The sequence below is a fragment of the Haliotis cracherodii genome, unplaced genomic scaffold, assembly GCF_022045235.1.
Source record: "Haliotis cracherodii isolate W230 unplaced genomic scaffold, xgHalCrac1.p SCAF_1, whole genome shotgun sequence".
Classification (NCBI taxonomy): domain Eukaryota; kingdom Metazoa; phylum Mollusca; class Gastropoda; order Lepetellida; family Haliotidae; genus Haliotis; species Haliotis cracherodii.
In genome coordinates, this window is record NW_027266264.1 from 83,147,099 (window position 1) to 83,166,417 (window position 19,319).

A 19,319-nucleotide genomic window follows, 5' to 3' on the forward strand; every position below is an offset into this window, starting at 1 on the left:
ACGAGTGCTTCCAACTAATCCGTTAGAGAAATAGGTTATAACAGTTATCAATAGAGTCATGTGTAAGGACGTTGCCTGTTGTCAATTCAAATCTAAAAAGAAACACAAAATGATTTCCTATGAAATGTTCTTTTTTTATAAAAAGGAAATAGCTGCTGTAATATATCTTCACTGAAGACAATAGTGGGCTCTTTGGTGAGAGGTAAACACGTTACGTGGTACTCCACGTGAATTATAATTTAGTTGTTAAAGTTTGAAAAATAACATAAATTCTGAACGAATTGAACGGTACTGTATATTGACATATGTGGGACACATGTTCTACCCGTCCTCCTTCGAACAGTATCGCTCTTTGTATGCAAAATCTGTCGTCAGCTCTAACAGGTTACACATCCCGGCTGCAAAGTATCGATAAAAACATATTTGAAACAAAATTCTTAAAACACCATTGTTAGAAAATCAAAAGTCAAGATCAGACAAGCGCATGTTTCGGAAATTTAAGCCAAGGAGACGACTGAATATAGGAAGAATATAAAACTTTAAAACTTCTTTAGCCAGTTCAAACGTTCCTAACACCCAGGTCGTCCAGCTGGCTCAAAATGCATCGATTAAGAGTTTAGTCAAGGTTTCGTTCGACAAAACACTGTCTATGAATGCTCTAGTGTTTTCAGTCGGGCATTTGGAAGCACTCAGCTTCATAGGTGATGCACCGGGGGTAGAGTGGGAACTAATTGTAGCGGGTACCACCATGATAGTTGTCAGGTCGCCAGACCGCACCTCCAGGCTGAGCCGTACCTGGGATTAAAATACTTTACCGCTCATCTTGGGGCACACTGACATTTTGTTTTATATTTGTTGATTTTTATCCTTGCTTCGTTTGATGATATTTATTTTAGATACCTTTTGTTCCTGGTTGGAATGTTTACACAACTGTGTAATGAAGGACAACGGTTTTATGAAGAAGTTAATGAAAACACCAATACTACAAAAGATGAATTTGGGGGAATTTCAAAACACCAATCCAATTGAAAAATGAGTGCAAAGCATTATTTGTGTGTTTGCATGTCAGTGGAATAGGAATGTTTAATCGAAAGTAGTGTAATGTTGAGTAATTATTTACGGTTACTTTGAAGATCTATTTACATTATTTTACACTCTACTACTGGGATATGAATTTTTCTTGTGTTTTGTTTTTAAAAAGACAGTGTAATACGATGTTTTACTAGTATTTGTTTGTTTATATTACAGTAGAATATAATGGTTGAAAGGTAATGGTTCAGAAGTATTACTATGTAATTACTTCTATTGAGTTGTGTGTAGAATATAACATTTTACTTTTTTGTGTGTGTCAAAGAAATGTTTAATATGAAGCTTCCTGGTACTTGTTTATTCATATGTCAGCATAGTATGGGGGTTTATTAGATTGTCTGTATTCATATATTTACAATGTGTTATGAAGGTTTAGCAGTAACTGTTTATTCATATAAATATCTAATGTTATTTACTAGTGTGGCTTATTCACACAACAGATTAATGTGAAACTTTACTCGATTTTTTTATTGAACTTACTGTTTATTATGATTGTTTACTGTTATTTATTTATTTATATAACAGGTATAGTTGATATAACAGTGTAGAGTGGTTGTTTCACAGCATTTGGGGGAGTATAGTGGTAAATGATCGCTCGCTGGTAGCTATTTCATATTTTTGGAATCATTTTATGTACTGGTTCACTGGTACATGACTGTGAATTATGTGCTATTTTGTGTTTTCTGCAGCAATGAATTGACACGTGTGGTATTGACTGCTTAATGCATCATGGCGTGCAATAGGGGACCAATTCTTTTGACTTCAGTATTTTTGCTCTTTTTTACGACGAAGGGCTTCTTACACAAAGCCTCTCTTCTAAAGAGTATAAATTCTCTATCATAGTCGTTACATTTTATATTTGCCAAGTTATTTGACTGTCTCTCCTTTAATGTCGTTTGGAAATACTTACTCAAGCAGATAAAAAATAAGCCAGAAGACGAGTTACTAAATTTTATATAAATGCCTTAGTTCAGTAATATTTACTTCAGATGTCAACGACATTTAGCATTGAACGAACAATTCTTCATTTAACAATCGTCAATCTATTCTGCTTTGGTCGATATAATGTCAAAGGCAGTTTTCTGTATTATACCATCAGCAGTGGTAAATATGTACGTGTCAAGTTTCCATTCAAATGTCCTGGGGTGTTGAAATTGTTATTTGTTTGCACCAAAGTAAGCCTTTAATGTTTAAATTCCCTACTCCTACCCTTCAACATAACGTGGTTAAATACCAGCTGCCTGAAGACACAGTGTGTGTAGGCCAAAGTAAAACACGACACAGAATGTACCCTTTGTGGACATGCGTACATATTATTTGTATTGATGGTCCGCGGATGTAAAAGAGACCTTGCTGAGAGTTGCTTCTTTTGAAGCATCTGAAAAGTGCATTGGGCTTATGTAACGAGACAAGCTTTGTCAACAGAATATGTTCACACCACTAGTGTTGTCAATATTAGACAGAACTAAAAATAACAGGAACGCAGATGAGAAACGCATGAAAGACATGACACCTTGACATGCTGTGGTGGATGTCATGTCGTTATCCACGCCGCGACATGCTGTGGTGGATGTCATGTCGTTATCCACGCCGTGACACAGACAATGCCTCTGGCTGAACACTTATCCGCCACGTTTGTTTGATGCTAAACCTCGAAGTTAAATATCAGAGAAATTCATAAAAATCGAAAATAGAAGTTCCATAATGGCGTCCGGCAACCTCATCAGGGACAACCATCTGGGCCATCAACAAACACGTAGTAGTTTTCATTAATTTGGTTAACTAAAAGTAACTTTACTTAAGAAAGAATGTAAGTCGAGCTGGTGCGTGCGTGCGTGTGTATATGTTTGGGGAGGGGTGTGTGGGGTGTGGGGTGTGATAGAGGCAAATTCCTCATAGTTTGGCGGCGAGCCGGCTTAGATAGGGGTCCAGAAAAACTAAGAAAACCGTTACCATGGAAGGGGCACGTGCATATCCCTTAACCAAAATGTCGGAAGGTGTCCAATAAAAAGCATTCTTGCCTCTCCCGTTGGTACCTTGCTGACGTATGGTATTTGCGTCTACTATCCTTACATTATCAAAACATACATGAAATCACAGTACAGTTGGTGTTTGTAACTTTTCATTACATGTGGCATCATGTGCAAAGTAAACATGTTAACAGTAGTTGAAAAACCTTACAGAAACAACTTGTACGTATCATTGTACGACTCAGTATTGTGTTATACAGAATTGAGTTTTTAAAGAAATGTGTTAATTTCGGGAGATATCGACAAGCGGGTTTGATCTGGCGAAGATGATACGGGTAGGGTAAATAGTGATATTTTTTAAAATTGAAGTTTACCAGATACGGCTTTTCAATTGGATAAGAGGTCGGTCACCTGACCGCGAAACTGACGTGAATAAGTGTATGAACGACACAATTTGACGTTCATACGTTTTTCACGAGATCGTGTTCTTGAAATGACGTAAACACTGACGGACTACTTCCACATTCCTGGGGAAAACCCTGGGAATTCCCTTGCAGGAATACGTACAGAAGCGTTCTTTCAGACCATTTAGACCCCTTAATCTTGAACTCAGCGTTTTAGTTTACATTGAGAAACGTCAGAGAGTTTGACTGCACGATCGTTAGTGATCCTAGTGAACAAAACGAAGAAATGCACATCCAAAATATGGTAGTATCAACTCGATCCGTGTCTAGGCTGGCAGTGACTATCTACAGCAATCTATGAGTTTACCTTAGAGTCTATTTGACTCATTTTTAATCACCTTTCGATGATCGAACAATTGATCAATGATGACGAAACCATGTAATCGCCATAGGTTCATTAACAGCTCCCGAAATCTCTCCAGTCACGTTTATCGTTTCGGCCATTTTGACGTCTTGTACTTTATGTAAATGTATTACGACGCGCTGTCATGGAGACTGACTTACTTAACAGACCTTTCTCATCTAATGGTGCTATTATTTAAATGCATCTGTTATAAGATGCTTCTGAAGAGTAAGTTGTGCATACATATCACCTCTTGTTTCGAGGAACTATTTTATTCCGCCATATAGCTGGTTGTTGTATGGTTTTCATTGTGAACATGAAGTGACACGTACTAAGTATAATTGTGTATAGATCATGGCCTACATCCTTTGTGATATGAAATTGTAATAAAAAAGTATAAGAATTGACCTTTACTTTGTGTGAGTTCATTGGAGTATGAACCTTCAGTTTGGCCCTCACTCTATGAGGGCAATGAACTCACACAAAGTGAAAGTCGATTCTTAATTATTCTTCATAGTGCAGTTACACAAACTCCTATGGTATTGTCACTTTGGTCTTGATTTTGAATTGCACATATTTATGAAATTATTACAACGCATCACTTCTACCCCCTCAATCAGTGCAGAATAAGCAAACACTAACCTCAAACGGTCACCCCTAATACAGTGTAGCATTAATCAGGTATTGCTATTTTATTTTCAGACGTACGTTGGTGACATCCTTGTGTTCCTCAACCCATTCAAGCCCGTTGACATCTACACACACGCGGTAGGTATTGCAGCTGGACCTGAGAAAAGAAGACTTTACCCTGAATAGGCATTATATGTATATTTCTGGTCTTTAGACCTGTAGATTTCGAAGTACTGGGATCGAAATTATTTGTATGAGACTCGGTGAGACGATTACCATAACTTCAATGACCAAATGTGAAACTATCTTATTATTATTTTGTGATAGTTTTAGTATCAGTATCAAATGAATCATAAATGCAAATAGCATTCTGAAAGACCATGTCAGTGATTGATATTTTATCTTACTGGAGTTATTAGTGCTATGATATGTCATCTACCTGGGGTGGATAAAGCTATGATATGTCTAGGTGTATATAGTGTTATGATGTGTCATCTGACTGGGTGTATATAGTGTTATGATATGTCATCTACCTGGGGTGTATATAGTGTTATGATATGTCATCTACCTGGGGTGTATATAGTGTTATGATATGTCATCTACCTGGGGTGTATGAAGCTATGATATGTCATCTACCTGGGGTGTATATAGAGCTATGATAGGTCATCTACCTGGGGTGTATGAAGCTATGATATGTCATCTACCTTGGGTGTATATAGAGCTATGATATGTCATCTACCTGGGTTGTATGAAGCTATGATTTGCCATCTACCTGGGTTGTATGAAGCTATGATATGCCATCTACCTGGGGTGTATGAAGCTATGATATACCATCTACCTGGGGTGTATATGGAGCTATGATATGTCATCTACCTTGGGTGTATATAGAGCTATTCTATGTCATCTACCTGGGGTGTATGAAGCTATGATATGCCATCTACCTGGGGTGTATATGGAGCTATGATATATCATCTACCTTTGGTGTATATAGAGCTATGATATGTCATCTACCTGGGTTGTATGAAGTTATGATATGTCATCTACCTGGGGTGTATGAAGCTATGATATGTCATCTACCTGGGGTGTATATAGTGATATGAAATGTCATCAAACTTGGGTGCATATAGTGCCATGATAAATGTTTTCAAGACAATAGTGATGTCATAACAGGTGAATCAAACATTGATAACGTACTATACGTGGTCAAAACTCTGCTCTGGTTTGTTCTGAAATGTTTGTTCTGCTAGAGAAATGTGTATGTATTGGTGCTAGTTCCTGCAAGAGAAATGTGAATGTATCGGTGCTAGTTCCTGCAAGAGAAATGTGAATGTATCGGTGCTAGTTCCTGAAGAGAAATGTGTATGTATCGGTGCTACTTCCTGCAAGAGTAATGTGTATGTATCGGTGCTACTTCCTGAAGAGAAATGTGAATGTATTGGTGCTAGTTCCTGCAAGAGTAATGTGTATGTATCGGTGCTACTTCCTGCAAGAGAAATGTGAATGTATCGGTGCTAGTTCCTACAAGAGTTATGTGAATGTATCGGTGCTAGTTCCTGCAAGAGTAATGTGTATGTATCGGTGCTACTTCCTGCAAGAGAAATGTGAATGTATCGGTGCTAGTTCCTGCAAGAGAAATGTGAATGTATCGGTGCTACTTCCTACAAGAGAAATGTGAATGCATCGGTGCTACTTCCTGCAAGAGAAATGTGAATGTATCGGTGCTACTTCCTGCAAGAGAAATGTGAATGTATCGGTGCTAGTTCCTACAAGGGAAATGTGAATGTATCGGTGCTAGTTCCTGCAAGAGAAATGTGAATGTATCGGTGCTAGTTCCTGCAAGAGAAATGTGAATGTATTGGTGCTAGTTCCTGCAAGGGAAATGTGAATGTATCGGTGCTAGTTCCTGCAAGAGAAATGTGAATGTATCGGTGCTACTTCCTGCAAGAGAAATGTGAATGTATCGGTGCTAGTTCCTGCAAGGGAAATGTGAATGTATCGGTGCTAGTTCCTGCACGAGAAATGTGAATGTATCGGTGCTAGTTCCTGCAAGAGAAATGTGAATGTATCGGTGCTAGTTCCTGCAAGAGAAATGTGAATGTATCGGTGCTACTTCCTGCAAGAGAAATGTGAATGTATCGGTGCTAGTTCCTGCAAGGGAAATGTGAATGTATCGGTGCTAGTTCCTGCAAGAGAAATGTGAATGTATCGGTGCTAGTTCCTGCAAGAGAAATGTGAATGTATCGGTGCTAGTTCCTGCAAGAGAAATGTGAATGTATTGGTGCTAGTTCCTGCAAGAGTAATGTGTATGTATCGGTGCTACTTCCTGCAAGAGAAATGTGAATGTATCGGTGCTAGTTCCTGCAAGAGAAATGTGAATGTATCGGTGCTACTTCCTACAAGAGAAATGTGAATGTATCGGTGCTACTTCCTGCAAGAGAAATGTGAATGTATCGGTGCTACTTCCTGCAAGAGAAATGTGAATGTATCGGTGCTAGTTCCTACAAGGGAAATGTGAATGTATCGGTGCTAGTTCCTGCAAGAGAAATGTGAATGTATCGGTGCTAGTTCCTGCAAGAGAAATGTGAATGTATTGGTGCTAGTTCCTGCAAGGGAAATGTGAATGTATCGGTGCTAGTTCCTGCAAGAGAAATGTGAATGTATCGGTGCTACTTCCTGCAAGAGAAATGTGAATGTATCGGTGCTAGTTCCTGCAAGAGAAATGTGAATGTATCGGTGCTACTTCCTGCAAGAGAGATGTGAATGTATCGGTGCTACTTCCTGCAAGGGAAATGTGTATGTATCGGTGCTAGTTTCTGCAAGAGAAATGTGTATGTATCGGTGCTAGTTCCTGCAAGAGAAATGCGCATATATTGGTGATAGTTTCTGCTAGAGAAATGTGAATGTATTAGTCTTAGTTTCTGCTGGAGAAATGTGAATGTATTGGTGCTAGTTCCTGCAAGGGAAATGTGTATATATTGGTGATGGTTTCTGCAAGATTAATGTGTATGTATTGGTGGTAGCTTCTGCTAGAGAAATGTGAATGTATTGGCGATAGTTTCTACAAGAGAAATGTGTTTTTATTGGTGCTAGCATCTGCAAGAGAAATGTGTATATATTGATATTAGTTTCTACTTTTAACCTACAATCATGCTATAGTTATGTTGAAGTATATTTTGTTGTGATAGTCAGCTTGTCCAGATGGTACAATGCATGTATTTACGTGACGTCTTTGTTCCAGCACCACCAGAAGTACAGCGATGTACAAGTCAGGGGGCTGCTTAAACCTCATATGTTCTGGATTGCTGATGATGCGCATAAGCGTATGCTCCGCACGCGCAGGCCGCAATGCATTGTGGTCAGCGGGGAATCCGGTTCCGGGAAGACAGAAAGCGTGAAGCACACAATCAGCCATATCACGCATAAGAGCAGCAGCATCCATCCGTCCCTGGATGTCAAGATAAATGAGGTAGATGCTGTATTTACTGGGGAGGGCACGGGTGGTCAAGTCGTCAGTCACGCCGCAATTAGGTGTGCAGAGTTACATTCCTTAGGCGTTAGAAACCTATAATCGTGGGTTCGAATCCCAGATTCGCCATAATTATGTTTCTAGGTTTGTCAGCACCATGCCTCTGCTTGTTGGTTTCATCAAAGTGGTAAACGCCCAAGACCTGCCTAACTTCAGGCTTTCTTCCCACATTAAGCAGACACACCGTGATGTAACTGAAAAACTGTCCAAAGCGGTGTTAAACCCACTCACTGGAGAGTGCAAATTAAACTATCACTATGAAAGCAAGTATCCATATTATACACAACTAGTATCGCAAGTAATGATTATAATATAATAATTAGGCTATCCCAGTGGTTAATGCGCTCGTTCGTCACACCAAATGCCCGGGTTCGATTCCCCACATGGGTACATTGTGTGAAGTCCATTTCTGAACATAACCATACACACTCACCATTAGATTGTCTTCAACCTTCATAAGTCATGTTTGAGTATATCAGGTCAATACATATCTGTATGAAATGTTCCTGTTTCTTTCGTTCAAATGCTTTTTTTGTTTTGTTTACATACAAAACTCGTGGGAAGTTCTGTAAAATTTCAGTTCCATTTGGTATAATTTCCCTCAAAATGAGGCTAATACATACTCGGCCCTGTCCGTTCTCGTTGGTGTAGAGTATTACGTTATGTCTAACATTACGAGTGTCTCCTGTATGAGCAGACATCATAGCAACTATTGGTAGAGATACAAGTATTCCGTTGTCACAATAATGACGTCTGTTTATGATCAAACAAAAGCATATTTAAGATTTGTTTATCTGTTCTTAAGATTACGAAATATCTCGGCTACAATCTGTGGAATGCAACAAACCTATTATCGTCGAGTACGGAAAGTCAAATGAGGAGTTATTTTATACTCTGATCAATAAATGACGGCCACTGAGTCTGCCGAACCACAGTAAACAAACATAAAATTATCAATCTCAGGTTTCTCACCATTCTGTCGTATCGATTTTAAATTCCTAAATCCCATCTCTATTGTTGCAATTTTTAATCTCTTCCGGTAAAGGTCACCCCATGGCTTAGTACTCAATTTGGATCCCTCACGTGCCCATGAGCGCGAGCAACATGAGATATTTTGGTATCTCTAAAAATAGTTCCCGATCTCAGCCAATCAATGTGTTTGTTGCAGGTGAACCCGTTACTGGAAGCTTTTGGAAATGCGCAGACTGCCATGAACGATAACTCTAGTCGCTTCGGCAAATATTTGGAGTTGAAATTCACGGCCGATGGCAATATGGCTGGAGGTAGGTTAATGCCGGGATGTCAGACTATTACAAGAATAAACACGGAGATTCATATCTCATAACAGTGTGTTGGTTCACGTGTGTGGTGGCCCAAGTCCCCGCGGCTACCTGGAATACCACGGGGACATGCTATTTCCGCCACAAGACAATCCTCTATCAATTCCCAACATTTAGAGGTTTTAAGAATTAAATTATCTGGATTTATTCAATGGATATCAGTTCAAGTGCGTGTGATCCAAGGCGATTGTTAGTTTAGATTTGGGTAGGAAACGTTCTGAGAAAGTATTGTGAATGGTAGTCGTTTTTCAGAAAGTATCTTGTCAAGCGGATATCTCAGGGACATTTTGAAAGTATAGTGTCCGCATCATCCCCTCTTCAGCAGCAACATCGGTAAAAATAGAACAATACATTACATTTGATGGAAACCAGTAGAAATCAATTTAAAATAGAAAAATAATTAAAGATATACGGCGTCTGAAACAAGTCAGCGATGCTAAGCTGACATGTAAACATTATAAGGATATTGTTTTTAGGAAGAGTTATAATACTTTTCAAGGTTTTATAATCAGGAAAACAACTCCCATCTTCTAAACTCCACCTTTGACATCATCAATCTGTGTGCAGCACCTTTCCTGTATGATAGGAATCACACACTCAGTAGAAATACTACTATTATTATTATTAATACTACTACTATTGCCAGTTGGACAGACCTAAAGAGATATAACAGAAAAAAGGTGTATTAAAGATATTTTATAATCATTTCACACACTTCAAATGTATCTTTTGTCCAAAATGTTAGCAAAAACTAGAACAAAACACATGAAAGAACATCTGTATGTAGTTTTATCATTTAATCTGGTAATGGGGGATGATGAAACAGATTTCATCAGAAGAAAAACACGTTTTTACCTTTGTTAAAGTTGAGAATGCCATTGCCTGACAAAGAGACCTTTACCCTCGTGTAGTTCCAGATTGTTACAATTTTATATGAGTAAGTATCAATATGTACTAACATATTACAATTTCTATTCCGAATATGTTGTATTTACTTTAATGTAAGACAGAAGTCTTATACACTCTATTTTTTTTCACCACATGGCGGAAGAATGGGAGGGGTCACAGTTTCAATCTACACTTCATAGAAAGAAATAAGATTTTTAATGAGAAACGTTGTATACACTGACTGAGACGGTGTCATGTAAGTGATGATGTCTACTGTTCTATACACTGACTGACACAGTGTTATGTAAGTGATGTCTATTGTTCTATACACTGACTGACACAGTGTTATGTAAGTGATGTCTATTGTTCTATACATTGACTGACACAGTGTTATGTAAGTGATGTCTATTGTTCTATACATTGACTGACACAGTGTTATGTAAGTGATGTCTATTGTTCTATACATTGACTGACACAGTGTTATGTAAGTGATGTATATTGTTCTATACATTGACTGACACAGTGTTATGTAAGCGATGTCTATTGTTCTATACATTGACTGACACAGTGTTATGTAAGTGATGTCTATTGTTCTATACATTGACTGACACAGTGTTATGTAAGTGATGTCTATTGTTCTGCACACTGACTGACACAGTGTTATGTAAGTGATGTCTATTGTTCTATACACTGACTGACACAGTGTTATGTAAGCGATGTCTATTGTTCTATACATTGACTGACACGGTGTTATGTAAGTGATGTCTATTGTTCTATACATTGACTGACACAGTGTTATGTAAGTGATGTCTATTGTTCTGCACACTGACTGACACAGTGTTATGTAAGTGATGTCTATTGTTCTATACACTGACTGACACGGTGTTATGTAAGTGATGTTAAGCTGTGTTTTCTGCCTCAGCTGTGCTGCTGGACTACCTGCTGGAGAAGACCCGCGTCGTGCAGCAGGGACCTGGGGAGAGGAACTTCCACATCTTCTACTATCTCTTCGCTGGCATGACCAGGGATGAACTTCGTGGATACAGTCTCTCAGCTCCGGAAGACTTCAGGTAAAACATCAGAAAAAAGCTGCTCCAAAACACTAAATATACAGTTGAAATATTCATGGAATAAATGCGAGAAATCCCTTTCCTCATTGATAAGAAATATCTCTCAAAGTCCACTGTATGATTCCGACAGTGTTATTGAATAACTATCAAATAGTGATGATACCAGGTGTTTGCGGAAAGGTGAGCGTATCAAGCACTACCGGTAACACCCGTCACAAACACATACAAAAGTAAGTCAGTCGTTACCTGGAAAAACACGGAAACATATGGTAAAAGTTAAAATAGGGAATTGCATCGTATGACGCTCTTTGAAAACTTCGTACAAAAAGCATGCGCGGTTGTACCTAAAAAGAAATGTAGAAATGGAGCTGCTGGAATATTCCTCGACATAAAGGGAAAATTGACTATTGGAAAGGTGAAGTCATCCCTCTTGTCATAGCCCTGTTAAAAAAACTTCACCACTCTGAATCCTTATGCATAGATCTAAACAACTTCCCTTTTATTGTGCTTGGTGTAGATATGATCCATAACTCTACGACAAGCAACTAATTGTATCCTTAATAATTATATTGAATGATCCGTTAATACAATGCAGAAGAGGAAGGTGTTCAGTAAGGATCTAGCTAGAAGAAGGTAGCCAACTAAGGTTTTGGTCAACAACAGAAGTCACGACAACACGTTTAATTTGTTATAAATAGAAAGAGGGAACTGTTATGCTTCATATAAAACTGTCCTTTATGAATTCTAGTCTAGTCTAGCATCACTGTACAATCATATTATACCGGCCTTTTCTATTTTTGTTCACTGTCACATGGACAGGTACTGGCCAATTGTTAAACACTAGACGGACTTTGTGCCTCTCGATGGCCGAGGTCACGAGTGCGCACGCGTGATTATGGCGGTCAGCGCCCAGTGAAGTTATATTGGACCAATCGAACAGACTGGCTTTGCAGTATTTGACTTTATCACACTAAATAAATTGGAATACTTGGTTTATAAGGAACTACCAGACGGATTCTATGTAAAGAATGGGATCAGTGAGACAAGATCAGGAAGAGGACAATCAATAACCCTACACGTTTTCGTACTTAAAGTTCAAGTAACTTACCCTATATTAAAGAAATTGCTTTCTTTGTCGATATATCCTTAGCTGTTGACTATTTCATGACTTCTGAAAGACGATGATTGGTTTTCTATTACCTCAAATGGAATTATCAACTATTTAAAACAGTGGTTCACAGCTCGTAATTTCTGTTAGGAAACCGCGAAAGTAGTATAATTAGGTTCCTTCGAAGCCAGGGGGCTTCCATGTCCAGCTTTTTCCTTTACAAGTCTCCCATAACTCTTACAAAGTGGCTCATGTATGGTACTGTTACATTCTTATGTTTTTTTACATGTATATGTGAGGTGAGACTCAAATACATTTTCTGTCTGTCCTGTTGGATAGAGGTTAACCGAGTAAAGCAGTGGTATATTCCCAGGTACATTCTGTGGTAAATCTAACACGATGAACACATGGCCTTAACTTGGATTTGTCTTTTCATGATTGATATAGTCCTTCATAGAACACATACGTGCAACACTTACAAATGAGCATACTGCTGCTGCCATAATGTAGGATGCTACTGCTGCCATAATGTAGGATGCTACTGCTGCCACAATGTAGGATGCTACAGCTGCCATAATGTAGGATGCTACAGCTGCCATTATGTAGGATGCTACTGCTGCCATAATGTAGGATGCTACTGCTGCCATAATGTAGGATGCTACTGCTGCCATAATGTAGGATGCTACTGCTGCCATAATGTAGGATGCATGGGCGTGAACACTGTTTCAATCCCTGCACAAATTGATCCCTGTTTTCCCAGGCGCATGATCCATGTTGGTTAAGAAACACCACACCTATATTTACATGTTACATAAAGGTAACCGATTTAAACTGAAACAAGACGTAATCATTTGGAATACCTGGAAGTTCATTTTGCTTACTTTCATAATATGTATTTGATATACTGGCATTTAATTCTACTCCTTATAAAACGTTTTCCAAATGTCAAATGAAAAGAAATAAACGTCCATTGATTAAAACCAGACTGCTGTTATGCTTGGATGCATACATCCATGTGTTTCAACGTATTCTACATTTAATGATATTATTGGTCTCACGTATTAATTTAACTGAAAACTTCAACGCAAGAGAATAATTGGTCTCGATTATCTGACATTCTTGAAGACATACCAATGGCAACAATTACTTTCTCTTTTAAAGGCCGTTTTTCATAATGAAATTGAATTCTTCAGTACAAATCTATTTTGAATGTCCTAAAATCACTGTAGTGTCAACATGTCCGACAGAATGTGCACTACACTTGATTCTGCTCTCATCCATATCAACAAAATAGGACTATACTCACAGTAACGGTTCTCCAGATAGGAGTAAACCATACCTCCACTTTGTCTTTCTTCATCCATGTTACCTAATTTGCAGGTGGCGCGTACATTCGGTCTGTTGTTGATATTAGCTGAACTGACTTAAACACAATCGATGTCAACCGAACTGTGGTAATTACCCCTCTCTTTAACAAGTTGGTGCGAACAAGCAGCAGCTGGTGACACAATCTTGTTTATTTTCCCGCCAACTGAGACACAGTGCTAAGATTAGGCTGTTTACATCTGGCTGTGGACCTGCTAAATCATCTTTAATTAGGCTCATTAAGTGTGTTTTTGCGCAGATGGAATGTGTCATGACTCCTCACATGCAGATACCTGTGTTTTGCTTGGTCATCAAAATAGCATTATCACCAAAAAGCATTTCCATAAATAGATATTGTTCCATCAATATTAGTAACGTAAACAAGTTAAAAGCAAAATTCGAACAATAAGAGGAAGAGCCTGGTGAGTTCTGGTACAACCGTTCGTGTCGTCGAGGTATTCACGAGTCATAAACAAATTCCACCCACTAATATACTTAAGAGTTCAGTTTATGATTGATACAAGATATCGTCATGCTTCAGTGTGCATGGTAGTATCAGCCTATTGGGTAGACCCGTGGGGATTCCAGAAAGAACACAGATCCCCAAGTAACCTCTGCTTGTTGCAAAATGGATCTGGTGACCAGACTCGGTGATTTGATTCATTTAATGTCATCGTATTCCAGTTGCTCAGATCGATGTTCATGATGCCAATCACTGGATTGTCTGGATTTTACAGACAACCGTTATAAAGTTAGATTATTGCTGAGTGCTGCGTTAAACAACTAAACACATGTTGCGGAACTGTACCTAGAACATATGGAAGAGATAAAAAGCTAATACCTCTTTTGTGAGGTATATCAGACCATATGATAGGAAGCAGAGGATACAGCATCACCAACTCCAATCTGATTAGCCTTGTAATGCCATAATCACTATGACATCCATGACCATTTGATAGCTCAATATGAAATAAAGTTCACCCACTTCTACCTATGGATGACGTGATCGTCGTATAACACATGAAGAAATTTCAAATCTTACCTGAAATCATTGAGAACACCTGGTGTTAATAATCATCACCCCAACAAAGTAGTTAAAAAGCACAAAGAAGGCTGTTGTTCTTTGTTTTTACATGCTATCTATTGTCTGGGTGCAAGACAAGTGTCAGATTACCTTTCGAACCGTCCTTCCTTATGTCCACCTCCTATCCAACATCCTTACCACAAAACATTGCCCACTCTCTTCCTATAAAAGTTAATTATAGCGTTTCAAGTATTTACTCCCCATTCAATTGCAGTAAACACGGGCAGGTTGCCCTTTTCGGTGTCTATCATACATAACAAGTAGTTCCGGTGCTGTTTCAGGATATTGAAGAACGACAACAGGAACCTGCCTGTATTCCGGAGCACACGTGACCTAGAACAGAACAGGCTCATGTTCCACAAGCAACTCAATGTCATGAGACTCGTTGGCTTCACAGAATGGGTAAACAATAAATACTGAAAAACGTTACAAACAAAATACATTTATCCTCGAATGTTTTACTTATTTTTTTAATGTTTGAAACTTACTCAGTCACTTGCGATCATATTGAATAAGAAGGAAATTTTATTTTCAGGTTTGGGGGCAAAATGTTTTTAAATAATTGGAATAAATGAATGTTTCATGCATCAATACTCATCGTTCTGGTGTAATACTGGTGTAATTAGTTTACGCAGTTGCCATGATTATTCCAACAAAAAAAACGATGAAATGAAAAGTTATTAAGATTAACCACTGACTCACTATGGTTATACAGACAAATATGTATGTCTATGTTTTAATCCTGTATTTTGGTTTCGTTTCAGGAAATCACGATGATTTTCACTCTCCTTTCCGCCATATTGCACGTGACTAACATCTCGTTCGTGCGAGATGACTGTACAGAGAAAGCGAAGTTTGCTGACAAATCCAGTTTATCCATTGGTACGACAATCGAGAACATCTTACATTGATATAATTGCCACGTATAGCTGAGATTAAATGGGTGTGAATACTTCACAAAAACCGCTCGATCCAGCTATAAATGGCGTTGGCTTTGTGAAAGCTTATCTGAATAGATTGAAACGTAGTTGAAAAGCAGTGGGAACGGCATTCATCGCTGTATGACACTGCAACACTATCGATGGGTATTTTCAGGAAGTACTTACGGAACTAAAATATATCAACACCTTTTTTCCCTTAACTCTAATTATTTTTATGATTTATTGAGTAGTTAGATACTTTGTCATCCAAAACTAGCTTCCACAGGAGATAGCGCTTGGGCGCTGTCTCTCACAATGCTTTGCATGTGACGTCATTGTTACAATGATGTCACGTTCAAATAACATCACTTAATCTCTGGCACTAAACCTGGTTGGCTGTACTTTTAACACGCTCCGCACTAGTTATTGATGATTTTGGATGATACATAGAATGTTACCCGTGTGTCTTTTGATAATAGATATGTCAACACTCTTTGTAAAAGATTAGAACTCATCTTTAACTTTTATCAACTCGTGTTGATGCATTTGACACCAGCATGAGGTTCTCTATGTTGTTATCGTGAGTACAAAAACACGGAACAAACAGCTTCAGTGACTGCGGCTTCAGAAAAGAATCGTGTAACATCAGTACGATCTTTTGTAGGAAAGAATTGTCATTCTCGTAAAATCTTATTTTCTCATCTCGTGACCTATCACAGTGGCTGCGATGCTCATGACCATATCAACTTTAACAGGTCATTCTATTATTGAAACATCTGATTTTAAAAGAACGTAAAAAAGGCTTTCTGGATATTCTGGAGGCAAGCTCATGACAGCACGTTATAACCAACATATTGTAAGCCAAATAGATGGACATAAAACGAGTGTAGCAACCATTTCCGGAAGAACATGCCAAGCTTTAAATGTCTCCAATTTTGCACTCAGTCTTCAACACAAAAAATAAGGCAAGGAAGATGGTTCTGTTTTTGTAGACGTGCAGCCAGTTGTCTCACGTTGCTGTGCCGTCTGTGCCGCGTTCCTTCTCACCACTGGCTGAAGGGAAGAGGCAAACAGTAGCAATGAGCGCAAGTCGATTTAAATGCAGAGATCAAATTTACACGTTGAGCATATCAACTGACTTCAGCAATACGAGACATGAAAAAAACCTGGAGAGCAATGCGTGTTTTGTCGAAACAGCATATTCGTGTATTGTTGATTTTGTTCAGTGCACAGTGTACTGTTGATGACTTAGCGCAGGGGTGACAAGCTTCATGGTTTCTCAACAACTGGGTTAACTGAAGCAATGCAGCTGAGATCCCTTTGGCAACCTTGTGTAAATAAGATGAAAACCAACAATCTGCGCTGCTGTCCATGTTGTCTGTGAGAGGAATGTATCATCCAGGATTCCATGTGCATATTGGATGTTCCTGTCATGATGTTATGGATGAGGCAGCTATTGCAAAGTTACTCTTTGAAACGAATTGAAACAATACGTATTAGGGATACTGAATTAGTAATGTAGAACTTTCTGAAGAGTACAGTATTAATAACACTTTTTCTTTTTGCCGAGCATTTCTGAGCAAATTAAAGCGACAGACCCCTTTCCACACATTGGGAAGATGACAGGTTACGCATTAGGGAGATGAGAAGGTCGTAAGAAGACTATCTTTGCACCCAAGGCTTTCCATACTTGGAGGGACGGATGTATAAAATATAAATCAAAAAGACACAATCTTCCGAAAGAAATTCCAATTGGCGCAAACGGCATAACAGCGGTGCAAATTATACGAATGGATTACTGAAAATCAGTGATGACACTTGGTGTTCGCGAAATGATAATAAAGCGACAAAACCCTCTCCATATCCAGTAGAAATATCTGCTAAAAGCACAGTCTATTGCACGGTGTCTATTGTACCGACTATATCATAAACATGTGTTTATGAATCACTATCAAATAGTAATGATACCAAATGTTCGCAAAAAAAACATTTCAAGTGTCACAAACGAGCTTTTATGACCTTTATAATAGAAAGAGACCAGTTTTACAAACATTAAAAATACACTTGCAAACGTGTTGATTACGTGTGCAACAGAGCCTGTTATGCCTGATATGTTATCCCTATCACCTGGAGCAAGTTTCATATCAGCCTCTCTTGCAGTCGTTATTCATAGTACTGAAGAGGTCATATCCCTTTGGTACAATAATATGACATTTTTCGCCAAGATGTTCATTTGACTTAGACATAGAAATGTAAATGAAGTTCACAATTGCATATATTTCCACAAGTTCATGGCATGAAAGATGATCCACTACCGCATGTACCCTGAATAAGGAGAAATGATCAATAACGTGGAGCAAGACAAATGGTTTTATTGTGAATTGTTTTGTCATGTCAACATTCAGTTGCAAAGAAGATATATATATATATTCGGAATTGCATGTCGAATTGCTTCAGCGACAGACTCATGTGGGCTGTATCTGAACCGAACGTGATACAGTCGAAACAATTGTAAAACTTGATGCTAAGTACTGATATTATATCTGAACATATAGAGTGAACATTCTGAAAGTATTCAGTATATAATGCCAAGTTATATATCGTGGTCCATACCTAAATAACAATGTGTCATGTGTCTGCCATGTGTCTGTCATGTGTCTGCCATGTGTCTGTCATGTGTCTGCCATGTGTCTGCCATGTGCCTGCAAAAGAACGGAATATTTAACATTAACTTCGATATGGTGTTCGAGTGAGTGAGTGAGTGAGTTTGGTTTTACGCCGCTTTTAGCAATATTCCAGCAATATCACGGCGGGGGACACCAGAAATGGGCTTCACACATTGTACCCATGTCGGGAATCGAACCCGGGTGTTCGGCGTAACGAGCGAACGCTTTAACCACTAGGCTACCCGACCGCCCCCATATGGTGTTCGAAGAGTACTATAACTGTTAGTAGCAGGGACATGTAAACCAGGTTTGTCAGGTTTACGACGTACCCGTCTCGGCTTGTCTGTGTTATGTGTTGTGTTTTGACGCGTTGTTTCACATGTGTGTTTCAGTGAGCACCTTGCTGCAAGTGAACAAGGATACTCTGTCGGAGACGCTCATCTCGTCTGTCAGCGTGGCCAGAGGTGAGAACCATCAAACATTGCAACTAAAACGCAGAATTACTAATAGCTAAAATGTACAGTACTTTCACAGAATAGCTAAAATGTACAGTACTTTCACAGAATAGCTAAAACGTACAATGCTTTCACAGAATAGCTAAAACGTACAGCATTTTCACAGAATCGCTATAACATACAGCACTTTCACTCACTATAGCCGGTATATATCTATTCACTTTCACGCAGTGAAATTGTTACATACATGACTTTGATACACATATACTTTCACTCACTATAGCTGAAACATATACTTTCACTCACTATAGCTGAAACATATACTTTTACTCACTATAGCTGAAACATATACAGTAAATTACGCTTCTAACGAACACGCTTATAACGAACTGACGGATAAA

At 38.6% G+C, this 19,319-nt stretch overlaps 1 protein-coding gene across 1 annotated transcript in view; it reads left to right on the plus strand.

Annotated features, from left to right (window-relative positions):
• The window catches only part of LOC139447933 (chitin synthase chs-2-like), a 90,827-nt gene that overhangs the window by 9,487 nt on the left and 62,021 nt on the right, over positions 1–19,319 (plus strand). The window contains exons 3-9 of the mRNA XM_071229462.1: positions 4,569–4,634; positions 7,735–7,962; positions 9,191–9,305; positions 11,173–11,320; positions 15,159–15,279; positions 15,642–15,759; positions 18,856–18,927. Of these exons, the coding sequence (XP_071085563.1) occupies positions 4,569–4,634; positions 7,735–7,962; positions 9,191–9,305; positions 11,173–11,320; positions 15,159–15,279; positions 15,642–15,759; positions 18,856–18,927 (868 nt within the window). The remainder of the gene's footprint in view (positions 1–4,568; positions 4,635–7,734; positions 7,963–9,190; positions 9,306–11,172; positions 11,321–15,158; positions 15,280–15,641; positions 15,760–18,855; positions 18,928–19,319) is intronic.